General features: G+C 44.7%; 1 protein-coding gene across 1 annotated transcript in view; it reads left to right on the forward strand.

Moving 5' to 3' along the window:
• The window catches only part of ABCA4 (ATP binding cassette subfamily A member 4), a 131,758-nt gene that overhangs the window by 109,041 nt on the left and 3,222 nt on the right, over window positions 1-19,495 (forward strand). The window contains exons 39-49 of the mRNA XM_049616790.1: window positions 1,893-2,016; window positions 2,378-2,507; window positions 4,917-5,037; window positions 5,495-5,557; window positions 6,623-6,729; window positions 9,129-9,270; window positions 13,150-13,284; window positions 14,075-14,178; window positions 14,264-14,356; window positions 16,119-16,368; window positions 17,697-17,783. Of these exons, the coding sequence (XP_049472747.1) occupies window positions 1,893-2,016; window positions 2,378-2,507; window positions 4,917-5,037; window positions 5,495-5,557; window positions 6,623-6,729; window positions 9,129-9,270; window positions 13,150-13,284; window positions 14,075-14,178; window positions 14,264-14,356; window positions 16,119-16,368; window positions 17,697-17,783 (1,356 nt within the window). The remainder of the gene's footprint in view (window positions 1-1,892; window positions 2,017-2,377; window positions 2,508-4,916; window positions 5,038-5,494; window positions 5,558-6,622; window positions 6,730-9,128; window positions 9,271-13,149; window positions 13,285-14,074; window positions 14,179-14,263; window positions 14,357-16,118; window positions 16,369-17,696; window positions 17,784-19,495) is intronic.

The raw sequence follows: 19,495 nt of genomic DNA on the forward strand, positions 1-19,495 counted from the left end.
CCCATCCCATGGCCTCCTGAGTGATGCTTTCCCAGACCTTGTCAGACTTCTTGCAGCCACTAAGCAAGAAATAAAACCCCAAATTTCCCATGACTGGTAAAAAAAAAAAATGTAACATGTCACAGTCAGACCCCAGAAGGGAGATGGGTGAGAACACAGACCCTGCCAATGGCAGAGTCTTCTGGCAGACTGAAAATCCTCCTCTCCAGAATTGTTTGTCATGGGCTCACAGCCCACTAAGTCTTAAAAAATTGTGTTACTTCAGAATAATTAAAGAGTAAGCTCAAAGCAACTCAAAACATTCTCCCCCCTGAGGGTTACACTCATTTAGCCAACATTTACTGATCATACTCCTTTCCCCTGCATAAAGCCTGGTTGCTTTCATGTAAGTTATCAGATAGACAGATGCTGCAGAAATTCCCAGTATCCCTCAGCAGGCTCTCAGGTCCCAGTAGCTGCTGTCTCTACTGAGTCAAGAGGTATCGACCAGGTGAACACCATGTAATGGATGTGCTGATGGAAACAAGTGTGACCCGCTTATCCTGCCCTGCAGGAACTCCTGTTCCAGTCAATAAATGACCTGTGCACCAAGCTAGGAACCAATGTGAACCACCGTACACGTCATCCCATAACACAGTGTGTGGTAGAACAGCAAAGGAACGAGACAGATAAAACACTACAGATCAGAGTGGGCCAAAAGAACGGGGCTACAGGGATCAGGAGAATCTGGGTAGAGGAAACACAATTGAGCCTGGCCTGGAATAAGCAGAATTTTATTAGCCCATATCACAAACAATGAAGTACCTATTTTGAGCTAATCATTGATTAAGGTATTTAGAAAGTACACCAAAATAATTAGGACCTGGTTGTTCTCCGGGAACCACTGACTAGTGAGGACAGTAGGCAAGTAAAAAATAATTAGCCCTGGCTGGCAATGTTATAAGTACTAGAAGAGAGAAGTAGGTATGTTACACAGGAATCTGGAAATGCTTATGAGAGAAGGGGTTATTCAAGCTGGCTTTCTAAAGAAGAGCAGGAATCTGCCAAGAACAGAAGGGGAGAGAGCATTCTTTCCTGACAGCAATGATTAATAGAAGCTGAGGGTGCAAAGGCCTGGGGGCAAAAAAGCATCATGCTGGGAGCAGGGGAGGGGGGATATGGGGAGGAGAGTGAGAGAGAGGAGGTCATATGAGCAAAGGTGTGGAGACCAGGAGGAAGCCAGTTGTGCAGTAGGGATGGGCCAGAGAAGTGGGCAGCCTCGGCCTGGTCAGTCTCGCCCCCTCGGTGTCCCCTCTCCCATCTTGGGGGAGGCTCTGCCCAACATCGCTAGGCTAAAGTAGCAAGCACAGTCTGACCATCTGAAAACAAGTCCCCCCAACTCAACACAGACACCAGAAAGTCCCTGGCCCTCTTTTCTACTGGCAGCAGCCAGACACCTCGCTGTCCTGTGGGAGCTGAGAAGCAGAGCTGGAAGATGTGCAGTGCCCCTCTCTCCTTTGGCACAAGCTAGGCTAGGAGCAGATGAAAGAGCCTCAGAACCCAGTGACAGCTCACAGCTGTACCAAAGGAGAGAGAGCCTGGACTGAAGTCCCAGCAGCTGCTGTACCTCCTGGAAACAAATGCCCTGGAGGGCTCACATGTAATTTCAAAGTGAGTCTGCAACGACAGCTCCCCAGGCAGGCTACCTGGCTAGCAGCACCTCCTGTGAGTATTCTAAAATCTCTGTTTCTGTGTGACAGATCCCTCCTGTGGCCAGGCTGGCTGCTAGGCCCCCTGTCTCTTCAGGCCTTCCCCTGCTTCCACCTTATGAGGGCATCCAGGCCCCTCTCTGCTCAGGAAGGGCAGGTGGGCTTGGTCCCCACAGCTAACTGTCCTGCTTTTCTATGTTTCAGACACTACTCAGATTCAACGCCATGCTGAGGATGCTGCTCATTATCTTTCCCCACTTCTGCCTGGGCCGGGGCCTCATTGATTTGGCACTGAGCCAGGCCGTGACCGATGTCTACGCCCGGTTTGGTGGGTGGCATTCCAGACCTGTGGAACATGGCCCCAGATCCTCTGCGTGTGGGAGGGCTGCCTCCGGAGTTTCTATGCCAGACCCGCAGCCTGGACTGGGTCGGGAGGGGGACACCTGGTTGTTCTGGTAGTGTCCTACTCTCCAGGAGGGATCAGGTGCCTCTGTTTCTGTGGCTGAGGAGCCACAGGAGGGGTCAAGACTAGCTTCCTACTCTTCCCTACTCTGACTCAAGAGGCTGAGATGAGACGTGGGTTCAGCTCTCACTGCTTTGCCTGAGGCTTGGTCTAACTGGGCCAAATGTTGTGACTAGGTCTTTAGGGGCAGCTAGGGCAGCTGAATGGACTTAATTCCTGTCCCCAGGTGAGGAGCACTCTTCAAATCCATTCCAGTGGAACCTGATTGGGAAGAACCTGGTTGCCATGGCAGTAGAAGGGGTGGTGTACTTCCTCCTGACTCTCCTCATCCAGCACCACTTCTTTCTCATCCAATGGTACGTTCAGGCTGCTGCCCTAAGGGTATCAAGGGCAGCTCCTTGCTTCTGTCCAGGGACTTGGCATCATATCCATGTGGTCGTGTCTCCTCACCAGCCCCACTCCATGATGGTTTTTACACTCTTAAAGCCTGGCTTGTTCTGAATAACACAAGGAGAGACACATTAAAATAGGCACATTGGAGTTTGTGAAGAATCTAAACTCTAAAGTATTTAAAATACAGCGTTTTTAAGGTTTATTTATTTTTGAGAGAGAGAGAGAGCATGAGCAGGGGAGGGGCAGAGAGAGAGAGGGACAGAGGATCCAAGTTGGGCTCCACACTGATAGCAGCAAGCCCAATATGGGGCTCGAGCTCATGAACTGCGAGATTATGACCTGAGCTGAAGTCACACGCTCTACTGACTGAGCCACCAGGTGCCCCTAAATTACAATTTTTAATTTCAGTCACTAATATTTAATCCCTCTCAGTTAATTTAACAGATACTCATTTCAATTTGAATGATAGCATTGCAAATGATAACATTTAAGGGAGATCCAAAGTACTGGGAAACAGATTTATGCATTCATAAGAAAATAGACAAAGTGGGGCCCTTTGCTAATTACAGATTTGAGAGTAGAGACAAGTAGTAAGATGGGGTGACATCCAAGGTGACTGCAGCCAGGAGCAGTGTAGGGGAAGCGATTGTGCCCCTCTGGGTGGGGGTGGAGGTGGGGCTGACTGCCTGCTGTGACCCAGCCCAGCTGTGCCATTCTTCCCTGGCCACTTGACCCAGGCCTGGCCTCGTTCTGACATGGGCACTCAGATTTCCAGAAGGCAGTCCTCTGCAATCCAGGCTGACAGACCTTTATTAGGGCTCAGCACAGGGTCCTGAACTGCAAATCACGGTGTTTCGTTTCTTATCATCCTCTCAGGCTGAGTCTGGTCACATGTAAATAAAGATTCAGAGGACTTATATTAGGTTTTGATCCACCAGGAATCAAGTTATTAGAAATGAATCTACCTCCCTACTCACAGGGTCGTGAGGATTGAATGAGATAATAGGTGTCAACACACTTGGAATAAAATGACATGACCAGGAAGTGGTGCTGGTTATGAGGGACAGTGGTCCATAGACCCTCAGCCCTCACAGGCCCCCTTCCATACCTCTGGCCACATCTTGAAGAGACCTTGGGGTAGGAGGGAGGAGGCAGACTTGTTTACCAAAACAGCCTCATTAGCTTCAAACTCTGTGTCAAACAATTGAGCAAGTCTTCCACATTAGGCCTGAAACAGCACCAGAGAAGCATTCCACAATCTCTGGCTTTAGGAAGCCCACACCCATGCCTATGCTGAGAGGCAACCAGGCAAAGAGAAGAAGGGAAGGACAGAAGAAAGGGTGCTTTTGGTAGAGAACATGCTAACGTGTGGAGAGTTCAGGATAGCTGTGAAGGGGGAGGGAGAAGGGGCTGAGAGAAGAGCCTGGAGAGGTAGGCAGAGCCAAGTCCTAAAATGCTCTCTCACCTCGATGAGGACTTCAAGTTTAAGCCTGAAGGCAGCAGGGAGCTATTGGGGTATTTTGATCAGGCAGGTGAGTGATCTTCCAGGTCTAGAAGGAGAGACCAGACAGGAGGCCATTTGGGCACCAAGGCAAGGCAAGAGTCATTGGTGGCCTGGATAGGAGTTCAGGGCATTGGGAGATGGAGAAAAATAGGTTGATTGGATAAATGGTAAGCAAGGCAAGATTTAGACATGAATTAGATGTGGCCAGTGAGGGAGGAAAGAAAGTTTATAGGCCAGGGTGGTCAGGGAGGGTTTCATAGAAGAAGCTGTGTCTTTAAGGATGGGGAAGATTCTGTTTGGCAGGGCAGGAGGAAGAGAGCATTGAGGCCCTGGAAATGCCTGCAGAAGCTGGGAATTGGGAAAGACCAGCATAGGCTGGGGAACAAGGGTTGATCAAAAGGTTGGTGGAGGAGTTAGTTCTAAAGATAAGTGGGAGCTGGGTGACATTCACTGAGTGCTTACCGTAGATGAAGTGTTTTAATAATGATAACAGCTACCAGGTTTTGGGTTCTGACTCTTTGCCAGAGGCTGTGCCAAGTTCATCTTCTCCACGGTCTATGAGGTGGACACTGTTATCCCCTCCCTACCATATCGTTGAAGGAGGTGACGTTTAGAGAGGTTTAGTGACATGCCCAAGGTCACACATGGGTAGGCCAGAACTGGGAACAAGGCTGACTCTGGACTCGAGGACTTGCCTTCTCTGCCTAATGTCTAACTCTTCTGTTTGGAGTCCTTTTGAGAATCAAGCATTAGGGGATATAAGGCAAGGCTGGAGCTGAAGTGAGGGAACGGGAAGAAAGTAATAGGAAAAGGAGAGTGCCAGGGACGCGGTACACCAACTCAGTCCTGTCCCCTTTCCCTCCTGTAGGGTTGCCGAGCCTGCTAAGGAGCCCATTATAGATGAAGATGATGATGTGGCTGAAGAAAGACAAAGAATTATTAGTGGGGGAAATAAAACTGATATCTTAAGGCTAAATGAACTGACCAAGGTAAGGGAATAGGTGGAGGTGAGTTAGTTTTGAGGTGCCAGTTGGATCCAGAAATGGCACAACAACATAATTACAACATTGTAATTTGCCTTTGGTATCATCAGCAATATGCCCGTACAGGCAATTCATTTTCCTAATTTACGCGAGGTTGTCAGAACTGTGTTTTAACTTGTCTTCCAAGAACACCTAATTCCAGAGCATTCTCCCTAGTATTCATCTTGGGCACAGGCACAGGGCCTCGGTGAGAGCCCCTACAACCGAGCCTCACTAAGCCTTCTCCGTTCCTTCTCTGCACGGCAGGTCAGCTTTGAGGTTTCCCAATGCTCACGACACTTCTCTGAACACCTGTGCCAACGTATAACCTCCTCATGTTGGTAGTTCTCACCTAAACCATCCTTAGCCCCTTGCTCTCTCTAACCTCTCTCAGTTCTCAGTCCAGTTTCTCTGCATCTTGCAGATTTATTCAGGCTCCTCCAGCCCAGCAGTGGACAGGCTGTGTGTCGGAGTCCGGCCTGGAGAGGTGGGTACCCTGCGGACTCCTGTGCACACCTCTTCTCCCTTCTAAAGCAGAGCTATCCCAAAGAAATAAAATGCAGCCACAGAGGTCACTTGAAATTTTTTAGCAGCCACATGAAAAAAAATTAAAAGAAAAAAAAGAAAACAGGTGAAATTAATCTTGATCATTGATTTTACCCAGTGTATTCAAAATATTGTCACATCAACATGTAATGTATATAAAACATTATTGATTCAATATTTTATGTTTGTTTTTTGTTTTGTTTTACGTTTTCAAAATCCAGGGTGTGTTTTACACATACAGCACATGTCAATTCAGACTAGATGCATTTCAAGTGCTCAGTAGTCACTGTAAGGGAGGAAATCCTCTTTCCTCTACTCTTCTGGGTTCTCTGGGTAGACCACTGTAAATTTGACTGATGAAAGACATTAGGAAGAGAAAAACAAACAGACATTTATTAGCACATGTGTGGCACCTACACAAGGGACCCATCAGAGGTGAATGACACATGGGGTGGTTAGAACTTGGGCTTGCATTGCATCTTAGCAAAGGAATGATACGTTTTCAGAGAAGTGACAAGACAAAGGGAAAGAGCCTGGAGTCAGTAGGGGTGGCAAATTATAGGAAGGCAAATGTGGAGGAAAGTAATGGCAGATAAAGTCTAGTTAGCAAAGTTTGCTATGTAGATTCCTCTGGTGCTGTCTCCAGGCCAAGGTTTCAAAGTTGTTTCTGGCAGTTAACTTTTGTTCTTCCTGGTACAGAGGAGAAGAAGAGACACCTTATAAATTTAAGTCCTGCTTTTAGGCAAACGGGAGGACAGAGAGCTTTTCTCGTATCTGCTGCTACTTAATTGCTTTCAGCTTAAAATCATCCTTATGCCAAAGTGGCATATGTTGGGGTGGCAAATCCTGCTAGCCCGCACCACACATGGCCAGTGGCCTCTGTATTGGCAGCACAGGTCTAGAATGTCTCCCACCTGCCCACACACCTGCCCTAGGGCCTGACATTCCACATTCCTTAGGCTTCTTAGACTCTAGGATGAGGCCAGTTCTGTGTGTCTTCCCTCAGTGCTTTGGTCTTCTGGGAGTGAATGGAGCTGGCAAAACAACCACGTTCAAGATGCTTACTGGGGATACCACAGTGACTTCAGGCGATGCCACTATAGCAGGCAAGAGGTGAGTGTCTTGCTTATCCTGTCTCAGGGTGCCTGTCACAGGTCCTCGGCCATGTTCTCATCCCAGCATAGGGAGAGTGAGCATCAGATTCTGTACTGAGGATGACTCTGAGAGCATGGAAGAGCTGTGTGGATGAGTAGACCTCCAAGAGAGCATGGTCCACAAGTATAAGACATAGACTCTCTGGGAAACTGAAATTAATTGTGATTGTTAAGACATGCTCCTCTTAGCATGGATTCTTGGAAACTTCTGGGAAGCACCAAGTCAGTGGTTCTTACTCTTTCTGGGGTCATGGATTCCTTTGAGTATCTGATGAACACTTGCACAGTCTTCCTAAAAAATATACCGTTGTTGGGGCACCTGGCTGGTTCAGTTGGTGGAGCATGTGACTCTTGATCTTGGGGTTGTAGGTTTGAGCCCCACATTGGGTATGGAGATTACTTTTTTAAAATCTTTTTTTTAAAACCATATATATATATTAAAAACATACTTTATATGTGTGTGTGCGCGTGCACATACATACATATACCATTATCCCCCATTACCTCCTTCCATACATTTTTTGCAAAGAGTTTAAGAGAATTTACTGTGCCCTGAATCACATTTATGTTCCCTGAGTCCCTGGTTAAGAACCCCTGTGGTGAAGCATCCTTTCTCTGGATCAAGTTTCTAAATGGGGGCTGGTTTAAGAGCCTTCAGGGGCCTTAGTCTGAATTGGCTATTTCTGTGCTGATCCTTGGCTTTGCCAGGCCAAGGAGCTTTATAAAGGGAAAACTGGCATGTGTCCTTGGATTCTGGAGGGTGCCTGCTGTTCTCTGTAATAAGGTATGAGTAAACACACTGGTCCTCTGTGGCACAGGATCAAGAACATGAACCTATGCTGTTTGCCATTTTCCAGGCTGCTCCTTAAACAGCAGAGCTCACGGGCATTAGTTGTGCCTTGAGGAACCCTCTGCCCTGGTTTATAAGAGGAGTTAGGCAGTGCTGACTTCACTCAGCAACTGCCTAAGACCTCCTTCTGTCTCCTGGAAGCCATCCTCAGCAACATGGCTGAATGTCCACTGAACATGGCTCAGACAGGATGAATTTGGTTCCCCAGCCTTCTCCGCCATCCCTGTTGGGTTTAGAGCAAACAAACAAGCAGGGTGCAACCAGGCCATGGCTTAATCTGTCTCATCTGTAGATGCAGCTTAGCCTGCAACCAAGCAAATAACTTGACAGTTGTAACAAAAGGAATCTTGAGGGGCTAAGGGACAGCAGGCAGGAGGATGTAATAGGATTTACCATAAGACATCAAATGACAGCCCAAATAAGACACAGCCTGATACCTACAAGAGGGAAGCTAGATGAAATGGAAACTGGAACACAACTTTGGATTTAAGATGCAAGATTGGGTTTCTCTGGGAGGGCAGCTCCCATGAATTTGGTAAAGTACTGTCCTTGCTTCCCTGGGTGGTTTTAATTGGCCCAGCCATGCCTGAAGTACTTTTTGTTATAGTGGGGGACTACATGGTGCCTCTCCCATCATATTGCCTGTATCTTTTTTTTTAATTTTTAAAAAATGTTTATTTATTTGTGAGAGAGAGAGACAGAGTGTGAGTGGGGGAGGAGCAGAGAGAGAGGGACACAGAATCCGAAGCAGGCTCCAGACTGTCAGCACAGAGCCCAACACGGGGCTCAAACTCAGAAACAGCGAGATCATGACCCGAGCCGAAGTCGGACGCTTAACCGACTTGAGCCACCCAGGCGCCCCTTGCCTGTATCTTTTGTTCATAGACTCTAAGCTACAAGGGAAGCAGGGAGAGATTGGACCAGTCTATGGACAGTTTGTTTTCATCAAGATAGTGTATTTTCTACTGAGGGAGAATATATCAGTCAAAGGGAGTTAATAGAACTCAATTCACTTCCTCTCTGCTCCCTGCCAGTGTCTGGCTCTGGGTAGTGATCTGACTGGTTCCTCTTTCGCTTACTGTATATCTGCCAATAGACAAAGATAGATCAAGTTTACTTCCTTTCAGAAGCATGCATCTTCTGTATTTCCCAAATGTTTGAAAGGGATCAAAAATCACTGACGTTTTCTAACACTTATCTTCCCTTTGTCTTTAAACCCACATGTGAGGTGATCCACTCCAAAAGTAAAGCTAATTTTGGGTAAGAGATATTCAGTTTATCCTAGACAGAGAAACTTGAAAAGATCTATTGGATTCAAAGCTCAGAATTCCAGAGTTCATCAGTTTCTAACCAAAGGGCTTCTGCTTTGATTTGTAAATGTTGCGCACATTTCTGAAGCAAAGCAGAAGAGGTAGCTTGCTTATCTCACAGGCGGAAGCTCTCCAGCCCCAGTTCTCTGGTCACCCCCTCTATGAAGGAAACTTGCTAATTGCCTTTTCTTCTTGCAGTATTTTAACCAATATATCTGATGTCCATCAAAGTATGGGCTACTGTCCTCAGTTTGATGCAGTCGATGACCTGCTCACAGGGCGAGAACATCTTTATCTTTATGCCCGTCTTCGAGGCGTACCAGCAGATGAAATCGAAAGGGTAAAAAATGGTTTCTTGTGGCTACTCAGAAGTTTGGTAAACCCTAAACCTGTTTCGTGAGAGTGCATTTATTTAGACGTGGGAAAGTTAGAGCATGCTATCCATTCAACAAATGCTTACTGTGTGTCTACTATGTGCCAAATACTGTTATAGAAAATGGGGGTATGGCAGTAAACAAAACAAGAAAATCCCTGCCTTCATATCTAACAAAATAATACATGCATTTACCCTTTGATTCAGCAATCCCACTTCTGGGAGCTTACCCCAGATATATACCTCCCACAGCGCAAAATGCATATGCACAAAGTTATTCATTGTACTAGTAGTCACAAAAAATTAAAACATTAGAAATTACGTAAACATTCAGGCATAGGAGATTGGTTGAATACATCTTATGCAGCTGTTACACACATACACACACGCATGCACAGAGAGAGAAAATCTCTGTGAACTGATAATGCAGTTATTTCCAAGAGATATTTAAAAAAATTTTTTAATATGTATTATTTTGAGAGAGAGACAGAGTGCAAGTGGGGGAGGGGCAGAGGGAGAGGGAGACACAGACTCCAAAGCAGGCTCCAGGCTCTGAGCTGTCAGCCCAGAGCCTGACACGGGGCTCGAACTCACAGCCCGTGAGATCATGACCTGAGCCAAAGTTGGACGCTCAACCGACAGAGCCACCCAGGTGCCCCCCAAGAGATATTTTTAAGTGAAAAAAGCAAAGGGTAAAAGAGCACATGTAGAATTCTACTTTTTTTCTCCCACTATTTTCTATTGAAGTATAGTTGACATACAATATTATATTAGTTTCAGGTGTATAGCAGTGATTTGTCAACTCCATACATTAAGACACTATTACAATGGGCTGTAGGATACTACTTTTTAATGTAAGAAAGTAGGAAAACCAAGAAAGCACATATGTCTGCTTAGCTTTACAAATACAAATACAGGAATGATAGGCCTAAAACACAATGAATTTGGTAACTAACAATAAGGAAATGGGGTAAAATGGAAATGGGAGGGAATAACACTTCTCTCAGGATATCTTTTTGTATGGTTTTGACTCTTGGAAGCATGTTAGTGTTCTATGTATTAATAAAATAAAACTAAATTAATAAAAATGGGAAGGGGGTAAAAATAAAAACAAAAAGAAAATTCTGACTCTGAAAGCAAATAGAAACAAATTAATCCAATTTTATTTGAAGTAAGTATCATAACCATAGAGAAAGGGAGGAAAAGAACTACAAATAACTGAGGGCACAGTATCTGACTATATTTCCTCAGCCTTGGGCAGGCAGAGCAGAGGGAAAGAGCTACAAACAAATTCCAAGCTCTTTTTAGTTGATTTGTTTTTTTATGGTGTCATGAGCAAAGCAATTCTGAAACATTTTTAGATGTGTTACTGGATTAAGTAAATGAATACATGTGTTAATGTTGTTTGAAGCCAGAGTTCTCGCTGTGTAAGAAAAGACCTACAAATATGGAAAGGGGGAAAGCAAGAAAGAACCCTGTGGGGTTGGATTGGAATTAAAATATCTCTGTGAACTCATGAAATATTGATATGCATGTGTTTGTGCATGCATGCATATGGGCTTGTGTATATTGCACATATGCATATAAATGTGTATACATACACATGTGCATGTTTGTGTATGTATATATCTGTCCTCTGAAAGGGCCAAGAAGCAGAAATACTCTAGTAGCAGTGAGTACACTTAAAGCCCAAATTTTGGTGTCTAATCTCATTCCCCAATAACAGGAACCATAACTCCTCAGACAAATGACAAATTCCAGGGCTGGGAAAATGTAGGTATAAAATGAGCTTGGAACATCTTATTATACCAGAAAGTAAAGTGCTTAAAAAAAAGAAAAGAATCATGTCATAGCCACGTAGGAACCATCTCAAAGGGGCTCCCAATAGCCAAATATGGTACAATTTGAGCGTCAAAATAATTAAATACCATGACAAATTATAAAACATTGGGAGAGCCATGGGAATTCATAACTCCATACTGTTAAATAGATAAACAAGAGAAAAGGGGATGGTTTCTGCCTACACTCAAATGCTTAGAGCCAACTGGTTAGTGTGGAAGAAATTCTAGAGTTGGAAAAATCATTTTGCAGTGATCATAATAAAGATTGGACTGTACAAGAATCATCAATGGCTGCTAAATCTAGGGGAAACTTTTTTGAGAAGGAAGATATTTGTATATCTTAAAAGTATCTCCACAGATTGTTTATTGGTTGTGAGGGGGAAGCATAATAATTTTACAATGGAGAAATTACACAACACCTTAATTGGGTGTTCAAAATCAACATCAAAATCAACATCTGTGAGGGGCACCTGGACATTTCTACCCCTAGAGGTGATACTCTGGGAAGGACACAGCTTCACCTCCATAATATTCTGATTGGGAATGTGTAACCTGAATATTATCATGAGAAAATGCCAGACAAACTCTAAAGGAACATTCTATTAAAAAAAAAAAATACAGGGGCTGTACCCTTCAAAAGTATCAAAGTCTAAAAGACAAAGGCTATGGAAATGTTCTGACCACAAGAGCTAAGTAGACAGAGTGACTGAGTAATGGACACTAGATTGTATCCTATACTGAAAAGAGAATAATGCCATGAAGGACACTATTGGGCCAGTTGACAGAACCAGACTATGAAGGGTAGATCAGATGAAAATATCATAACAATGTTAAATTTACTGACATTGATAACTATACTGAGGTTATGTAAGAGTATTCCTCTTCTTAGGAAGTAGACACTGAAGTATTTAGGAGTAAAGGGCCACGATATGTAACTACCTTAAATGGCTCTGAAAAAATCGTGTGTGCGTGCGTGTGTGTGTGTGTGTGTGTGTGTGTGTGTGTGTGTGTGTAAGAGAGGGAAAGAGGAAAGAAAAGAGAGTAAAGTGTTTATGAGTGTTTTTGTATTATTCTTATTTTTAAACATTTCTATAAGTTGGAAACTATTCCAAATAAGTTAAAAAGTGAAACTTACATTCTAGTGGGACAGATAATAGATAAGTAAATAAAATACACAGTACATTTGAAAGTGAAAAGCCGGTAAGGTAAAAATAAAGTAGGAAAGAATTGTTGGGGGGAGGAATTGCACTTTCAAGTAGGGTGGCCCAGGGCAAGCATTACAGAGGAAGTGACCTCTTAGTGAAGACCTAAAAGAGGTGACAGAGGGAGTCACGTGGATATCTAGGGGAAGAACATTCCAGGCAGAGTTATAAGCACAGAAGGCAGAAGCATGGTGGCCTGTCTCCAAAGACTTGTCTAGTTTTCTTCCTGTGCACATTCATACACACACACTCTCACACTGTTTTCTTAATCATTTTTTCCTGTTGATTTTCCTCAAAGCCCTATTACAACCTGTCGTTTTTGTTTATTTTGATTGTGTGTCATCCTCCACCCTGTGAGTACAACAACAATGGCTGTGTTCACCATTATTCTCCAGTGCCTGACTCATAGTAGTTGCTCGATAAGTATATATTAGATGCATGAGACTTCAAGTGTGACCCGGTTGAAGGATGGAAGCAACAGGTCTGAGACCCTAGGAGTCTTCCACTCTAGCCATAGTCTGGGACACTGGGTGAGAAGCATAGTCTTGCTCTTCACAAGGCTGAAGGTCATTTCTCAGGGGGCTACACCAAGCCACACTGTGATGTCAGGCACAGTGTGGAAGGGAGACATCTGGCTCCTGAAGCCCATGAACCACCACATGAGCCAGCAGGTGGCCTTGTTTCAGCCTAGCTGGGTCTATCCTGAAGGTGTGAGATCTGGGAGCCCAAGACTTTGAATTGGTGGAGGTTTGATGTGTTTGATTGTATATCTTTTCCAAATGGGATCTCTTTCTCTTCCCTAGGTGACAAACTGGAGTATTCAGAGCCTGGGCCTGTCTCTTTATGCAGACCGCCTGGTTGGCACCTATAGTGGAGGCAATAAGCGGAAACTCTCCACAGCCATTGCACTGATAGGCTGCCCGCCTCTGGTGCTGCTGGTAAGGACCACCAGGACCTGCAGGGACAGATGAGCCCAAGGGCTTAAAATAAGTGCTGCATCTCTGTGTTTGGGGCAGTAGACTTAGAAACTGCTACGGTCTCTTTTCATCTAGACGGTTTCCTATACTGCTTGTTTTGAACAAATCAACCCAGTGTTTGATTCACAACTCTTGGGGGAAACTGGAGTCACAACATATTCTTACTGTGAGTCCCTGGGAACTCTCTTGTGGGCCCACAGGCTTACAGCAGGGAAGTTCAGTCCCTCCGGTCAGGAATTACTACTGAGGAGGTCTGTTTGGGATACAAAGTGGGCAGGAGCATTGGCCTAGATCAAAGGGTCATGTGATTCTCACTGGATCTGTACCAGACTGAAGGCCCTTGTGCCCATGTGGTCTGGGGTTTATGAGGGCAGGAGTCTCAGGACTGGGAGGTGACTCATAAAAGTCACCTGGGCTATCTCTCTGCCTCCTTGTAAATGTATATGTAGGGTTGTTGCTTTTTTTTAATTTTTAATATCATTCTCCCATTGCCTTAATCAACTTTAACCCATTCATGGGCTGAAATGGGCCAATGGGTATCATAATTTCTCTTTATTCTCCTGGTTCATCTTCTGTCTTCCATATCCAAAGCCTAGATTCCCCAAGTCTTGCCCACTGGGGAGGCACTTTGCCCATTGTGTGCCAGAGAGCAGAGAGCACAGCTGCTCAGAGAGAGTCAACCAAGCAGGGTGCAATAACCAGGAGAGGCTGGCTCCAAGCCTAGCTCACTGCCCTCTCTGTCTCCCCACAGGATGAGCCCACCACGGGCATGGATCCCCAGGCACGCCGCATGTTGTGGAACATCATCGTGAGCATCATCAGAGAAGGGAGAGCTGTGGTCCTCACATCCCACAGGCAAGAGATTCCCAGGGGCTGGGATGGAGCAGTTAGGCAGACAGGAGTCCTCCCTACTTCTTACTTCCTCTCTCCTGCCCCACAGCATGGAAGAATGTGAGGCTCTGTGTACCCGGCTGGCCATCATGGTAAAAGGCACCTTTCAGTGTCTGGGCACCATTCAGCACCTCAAGTACAAGTAAGGATATGCTAGCGGATTGCCTTTGTTACCTTTCTTGGGAGTAGAGGGGAGTCAGCCAGGCCCTGTGCTCTCTGCTGACACTTGGGAGGGTCCTGCTGCCTTTATCCCACAGTCAGAGGTATGGTATGGTCCTTGTTCCACAACAACAGAGAAAGCTGCTGTGCTGAAAGAAATTCATCTGTGTTGGGCTAATTGCCTGTGGTTGAGGGTTCCCTGAGTCTCCAGATGGGGATCTGATTGGGGCATACAGAGCCTGGCTGAGATGAGGGAGGGTCACTACCACTGCCTCATTATCCCACCACTTATCCCCATGGATCCAGCACTCATGATCAATTGAATAAGAGTCCATGACCAACATAGGGACGGTTAGGGGACCAAATGGCCTGGGAATCAGTTTTCCTTTCTGACAAATGTATGCTTTGGGGTTTGAGAAGTAACAATGTAGTATATGACAAACTAACAATGCCAATAATCTTCAGTAGGATTACCCTGTCCCTACAAATTGTAAACTACTAGATATAATGCATTATGAATAATAGTTTGTGTGCCAAAGCCAACAATCAGTTAAAATAAGATTATGATAATAATGCCACGCTTCCTTGCATTCTGATATGCTTTAAAAACTAGGAAGGGTAGATTTATAGTTACCACTCATTTATTTAACAAACACTTTGTAAGAGCCCAGAATATAAAAGTCAGTGTGCTAGTTGGTAAAAGAACAGTACATAACCTACCTTATGTAGGCCAAGAGGCTTAGTTTTGATGTACCCCTGGGACTGTTGCACAGGACACATCATCCTTCATATGCATCAGGGCAGATAAGCCATTGGACAGCAAGGTCTAGTAGATTTGCTGCTTTTGGGTGTTTGGCCCCTTGAGCAATGACAGCTAGGTCACTGCACAAATATCTAGGGGGACATCAGCATATGAAGCCACCAGACCCGTGTCATAGCTTCCTGGGCCCAAATGCAGAAGACACGATGGATTCCCTACCCCTTTCCCTCTCACTCCTCACTGTCCTCATGGGAGAACAGGTGAGAGGGGAATGTTTCCAATGTAGAGAGACCGTCAGTTTTCTGGAGCTGAATGGAAAGGTATTTTATTGTAGAGCGGAACAACCCTTGGTCATGGAGGGAGCATTGAAATAAATTAGAACTGACACAGTATACCCTGACATGAGCATGTAGGGAAGCCAGCTAGCCGCACTCCCTGGTGGACCAGTCTTTTTTCATATGTGGGTGACCAGTTCACCTGGTGAGGGGAAGAGAGAAGCACTGATAGTTCTGACCCTAGCAGCTTCATTTTTTCTGGAAGCTTCCACAGGGAAGTGCTGCCTTCCTAAGTCTCTGTTCCCTCCTGGAGATCCCTTAGAAGGACCAGGCAGCATTTCTATCACTGAGTACACACTAGCCCCATATTCCTTCATGTGTAGGTTGTGATCTCCCCAAGGGGCTCAAACCACTTTGACTTCAGCAGGGATGTGGGAGGGAAGGGAGCAAGGAACATCTGTGTCACAGCTCTGGTGACTTACTTCACCGCACAGACATTTAGACCTCTAAAAACTAGTATCAATCTATCTCTCCAGGAACTGTCATTGTTTTGTTTTGTTTTTTTTCCTATTAATTTTAAACATACACACAAGGTCTGTTGTATGGGCCTTTAATCCCCAGTATTTTTGATGTATCTATTCCTTATTTTGGAATTGTCTTAGACCCAGCCACTAACATGCCTGTGCCATGCCGCCACGTGTATCCCCTAGGTTTGGAGATGGCTACATTGTCACAATGAAAATCAAATCCCCAAAGGAAGACTTGCTTCCGGACCTGAATCCAGTGGAGCAGTTCTTCCAGGGGAATTTCCCGGGCAGCGTGCAGAGGGAGAGACACTACAACATGCTCCAGTTCCAGGTCTCCTCCTCCTCCCTGGCCCGGATCTTCCGGCTGCTCATCTCCCACAAGGACAGCCTGCTCATCGAAGAGTACTCAGTCACGCAGACCACACTGGACCAGGCAAGTTTCCTGAGGGGTACCATGTACAGAACTGATGCACAGGCTGGGCTGGAAGCCACATGATAGGGAGCACGGCATGCCTGATTTTTAACACTCTGGTTCCTCTGTCCATTAGAGTAAAGCTTGGTAGATCAGAAATTGTTTTCTAACAATATGTTAGAAATATGTTAGAAATACAAGCAAATTTCACTGACTTGACATCATCCTTCCCCACTATACTATGACTTTATTTCATCCTTCCTGCCTTGTGGTGGTAGCTTTTGTTATCTTTTCAAATCAATTTTACTGATGCTTAATTTACATACATTCAAATGCACCCATTCAAAGTGTTCAATTCAGTGATTTTTGATAAACCTGTGTGCAGTATGTCAGGGTTTTTAATGTGATCACTTTTTTTTTTTATTATGGCAAAATATACATAACAAAATTAACCATTCTTAAATGTACAATTCAGTGGCATTAAGTACAGTCACATTATTGTAAACTGGATCACCACCATCCATCTCCAGAAATCTTTTATCTTCTCAAACTGAGACTCTGTATCCATTAGACAATAATTCCCCATTAACTGCTCCCCACCCCCCCCCGCCATCAGCCACTGTTAACCACCGTTCTACTTTCTGTTGACTGACTACTCCACCTACCTCGTGTAAGTGGAACCGTACAGTTGTCCTTCGGCCTCTGGTTTATTTCACTTAACATCATGTCCTCCAGTTCATCCATGTTGTAGTACGTGTCAGCCTTCTTTTAAAGGCTGAGTCATGTTCCATTGTATGTACATACCACGTTCTGTTTATCCATTCATCCATTTGGACGTTTGCGTGGTTTCTGAGGGTTTTGTTGTTGCTATTTTTTTAAATAAACATCCTTAAGACTGTTTAATAAAGCAATGGGAATAGGCAAGTCTCCATTTCCCCTTTGAGGAGCTGGCTCCCCAGCACCTTCTTGCCAGTGGATGAAGGCAGGAGAGAGAGTCCTAGCCATAGTGCACAATGAATAAAGAACAGAAGAGAGAAGAGATCAGACTCCTGCTTTTGTTTTTGGTTTTTTTGTTTTCAGTTTCTTTAGAGGTTTAGGAGGGTAGTTGCTAGCTGAGAATCTGCCCTGAGGCCTTTGAATCCTCCCTCAGGAATTCCTTTGGCTTAGCTCAGAATTCTAAGAAACCAGCCCTATCCTGGGCACTCGTGGCTAGGCTACCTCTCCTGCGGAACATGGCTGCTCTAGCAGGGCTGTATATTAACTGGGAAAAGAGAAAGGAAGTGATGGGTGGCAGATACCATTCTTCTGGAAACATCTACCTACTCTTTCTCTCCTACTCTTGCTTCTAGGTATTTGTGAATTTTGCTAAACAGCACACTGAAATTCATGACCTCCCTTTGCACCCTCGAGCTGCTGGAGCAAGCCGACAAGCCAAGGTACTCCTGTCACTCTCTCCTAGTTCACTATTTGAGGCACATCCTTAGCTTGGGGACTGGTCCACTGGGCCTGAGGGACCCCAAGGCCCAGATACGCCTCCCACAGAGAACTCCACCCACACCACATCACCACATCCCTGCCACTCCCCACCAGTTCTGAGCTAAGGCCTGTTCAGTCAGTGGTTGTGTAGTTTCCTTTTGTGATCAGGGAGCCATCTGGGTGGTGTGGGAGAGTGTTTTTGAAAAGAATTTTCCCGTACGTTTTTGCTTATAATGAAAAAACTTGGATTTTGGAAATATGACGCAGGGAAAATAGAGAATATTTAAATGCTTGGGTTGTTGGGATACTTGACATTTATGTTTTTGGTCATATGTTTGAGTTTCAAAGGAAGGAAATTAATTGACACTCCATTTCAATGGTGGACATATTTGGTTAGAGCAAAGATTGTCTGTTTTGGGAAGAGGGCTCTTTGTTCTTTATAAAAATGTCAAGGGGCCCCTGGCTGACTCAGTCAGTGGAGCATGCTACTCTTGACCTTGGGTTGTGAGTTTGAGCTCTATGTTGGGTGTAGAGATTACTTAAAAAATAATTAATTTAAAAAATGTATCAAGATGGTGGAGGAAGAAGCAACAGAAGGTATGTCCTGGCCTGTGATAACCTTTGGGTTAGGTGCTTCCAGGAGCCTCTCCTGGCATGGTGATCCATGTAAGGAGCATGTCCACCTCATCCCAGTTGCCAGAAAGAGAGAGAGAGCAAAGTACTGCAGGAGGCACCAGGATCCAAGTGCCTTGGCTGAAGCCTGGGAATTTTTTTTTTTTTTTTTTTTAAGGAGGGTCCATGCCCAACATGGGGCATGAACTCAGGACCCTGAGATTGAGAGTCTTATGCTCTACTGACTGAGCCAGCCAGGCATCCCAAGCCTGGGATTTTAAAGGGACAAATTAATTCAGCCATTCTATCCAAACTTACCTGGAGAATAAAATCAAAGCAGTTTTACAGTAAGTAAAGATGTGCAAAACCTTATTTCCTATAAAATTCTCATTCCTCCCACAGGCTTCTTAATTGCAAAATTAAAAAAAACACACAAATCTTGCCATGGATTGAAACACTTCTTTTCAAGACCATGCTTGCAATGAATTTTTCCCTTTGCTCTTGACCAGTAGAGATCTCATAGCTACTTGACAAGGTTAACCTTGCCCCCACCCCATCTCCCTAGAGGACCCAGAAAGGCCTAAATAAAGGCATCTGTCCAGGTAATGATAGTTCTGCTAATATTTTCTGGCCACTCTTCCTCATTTATAAATCTTATACTTGATGTTTACACCTGTAGAAAATTATTCTTTGAACGCCATTTCCAGTTATGAATATCTTTTGTAACTTAAAATACATCACTGGGCAGCAAAAGTATTTCTTAGAACTGGCAATGGTCTCCCCACCACCACCCAGTATAAAGGGATAAACCAGGTCATCCCTAGGCCAGGCAGGGGCCGCTGATTGTCTGTGATCTGCAGCATTTAATTCCAAAATTGTCCCTCTTCTTGGATGTGACCATTTTTCTATTTTGTTTGCCACATTTTAGTATACAAATATTAGAAAACCTACTGCAACACATTTATTAAATTGGCACATTTTTATAATAAATTTGTGGCTTAAACCCTAAGTCTGACTTAATGATATATTACCTTTATAAAGGTTTGCAAAAATCCTCTTG

Source organism: Panthera uncia (genome assembly GCF_023721935.1).
Source record: "Panthera uncia isolate 11264 chromosome C1 unlocalized genomic scaffold, Puncia_PCG_1.0 HiC_scaffold_4, whole genome shotgun sequence".
Taxonomy (NCBI): Eukaryota; Metazoa; Chordata; class Mammalia; order Carnivora; family Felidae; genus Panthera; species Panthera uncia.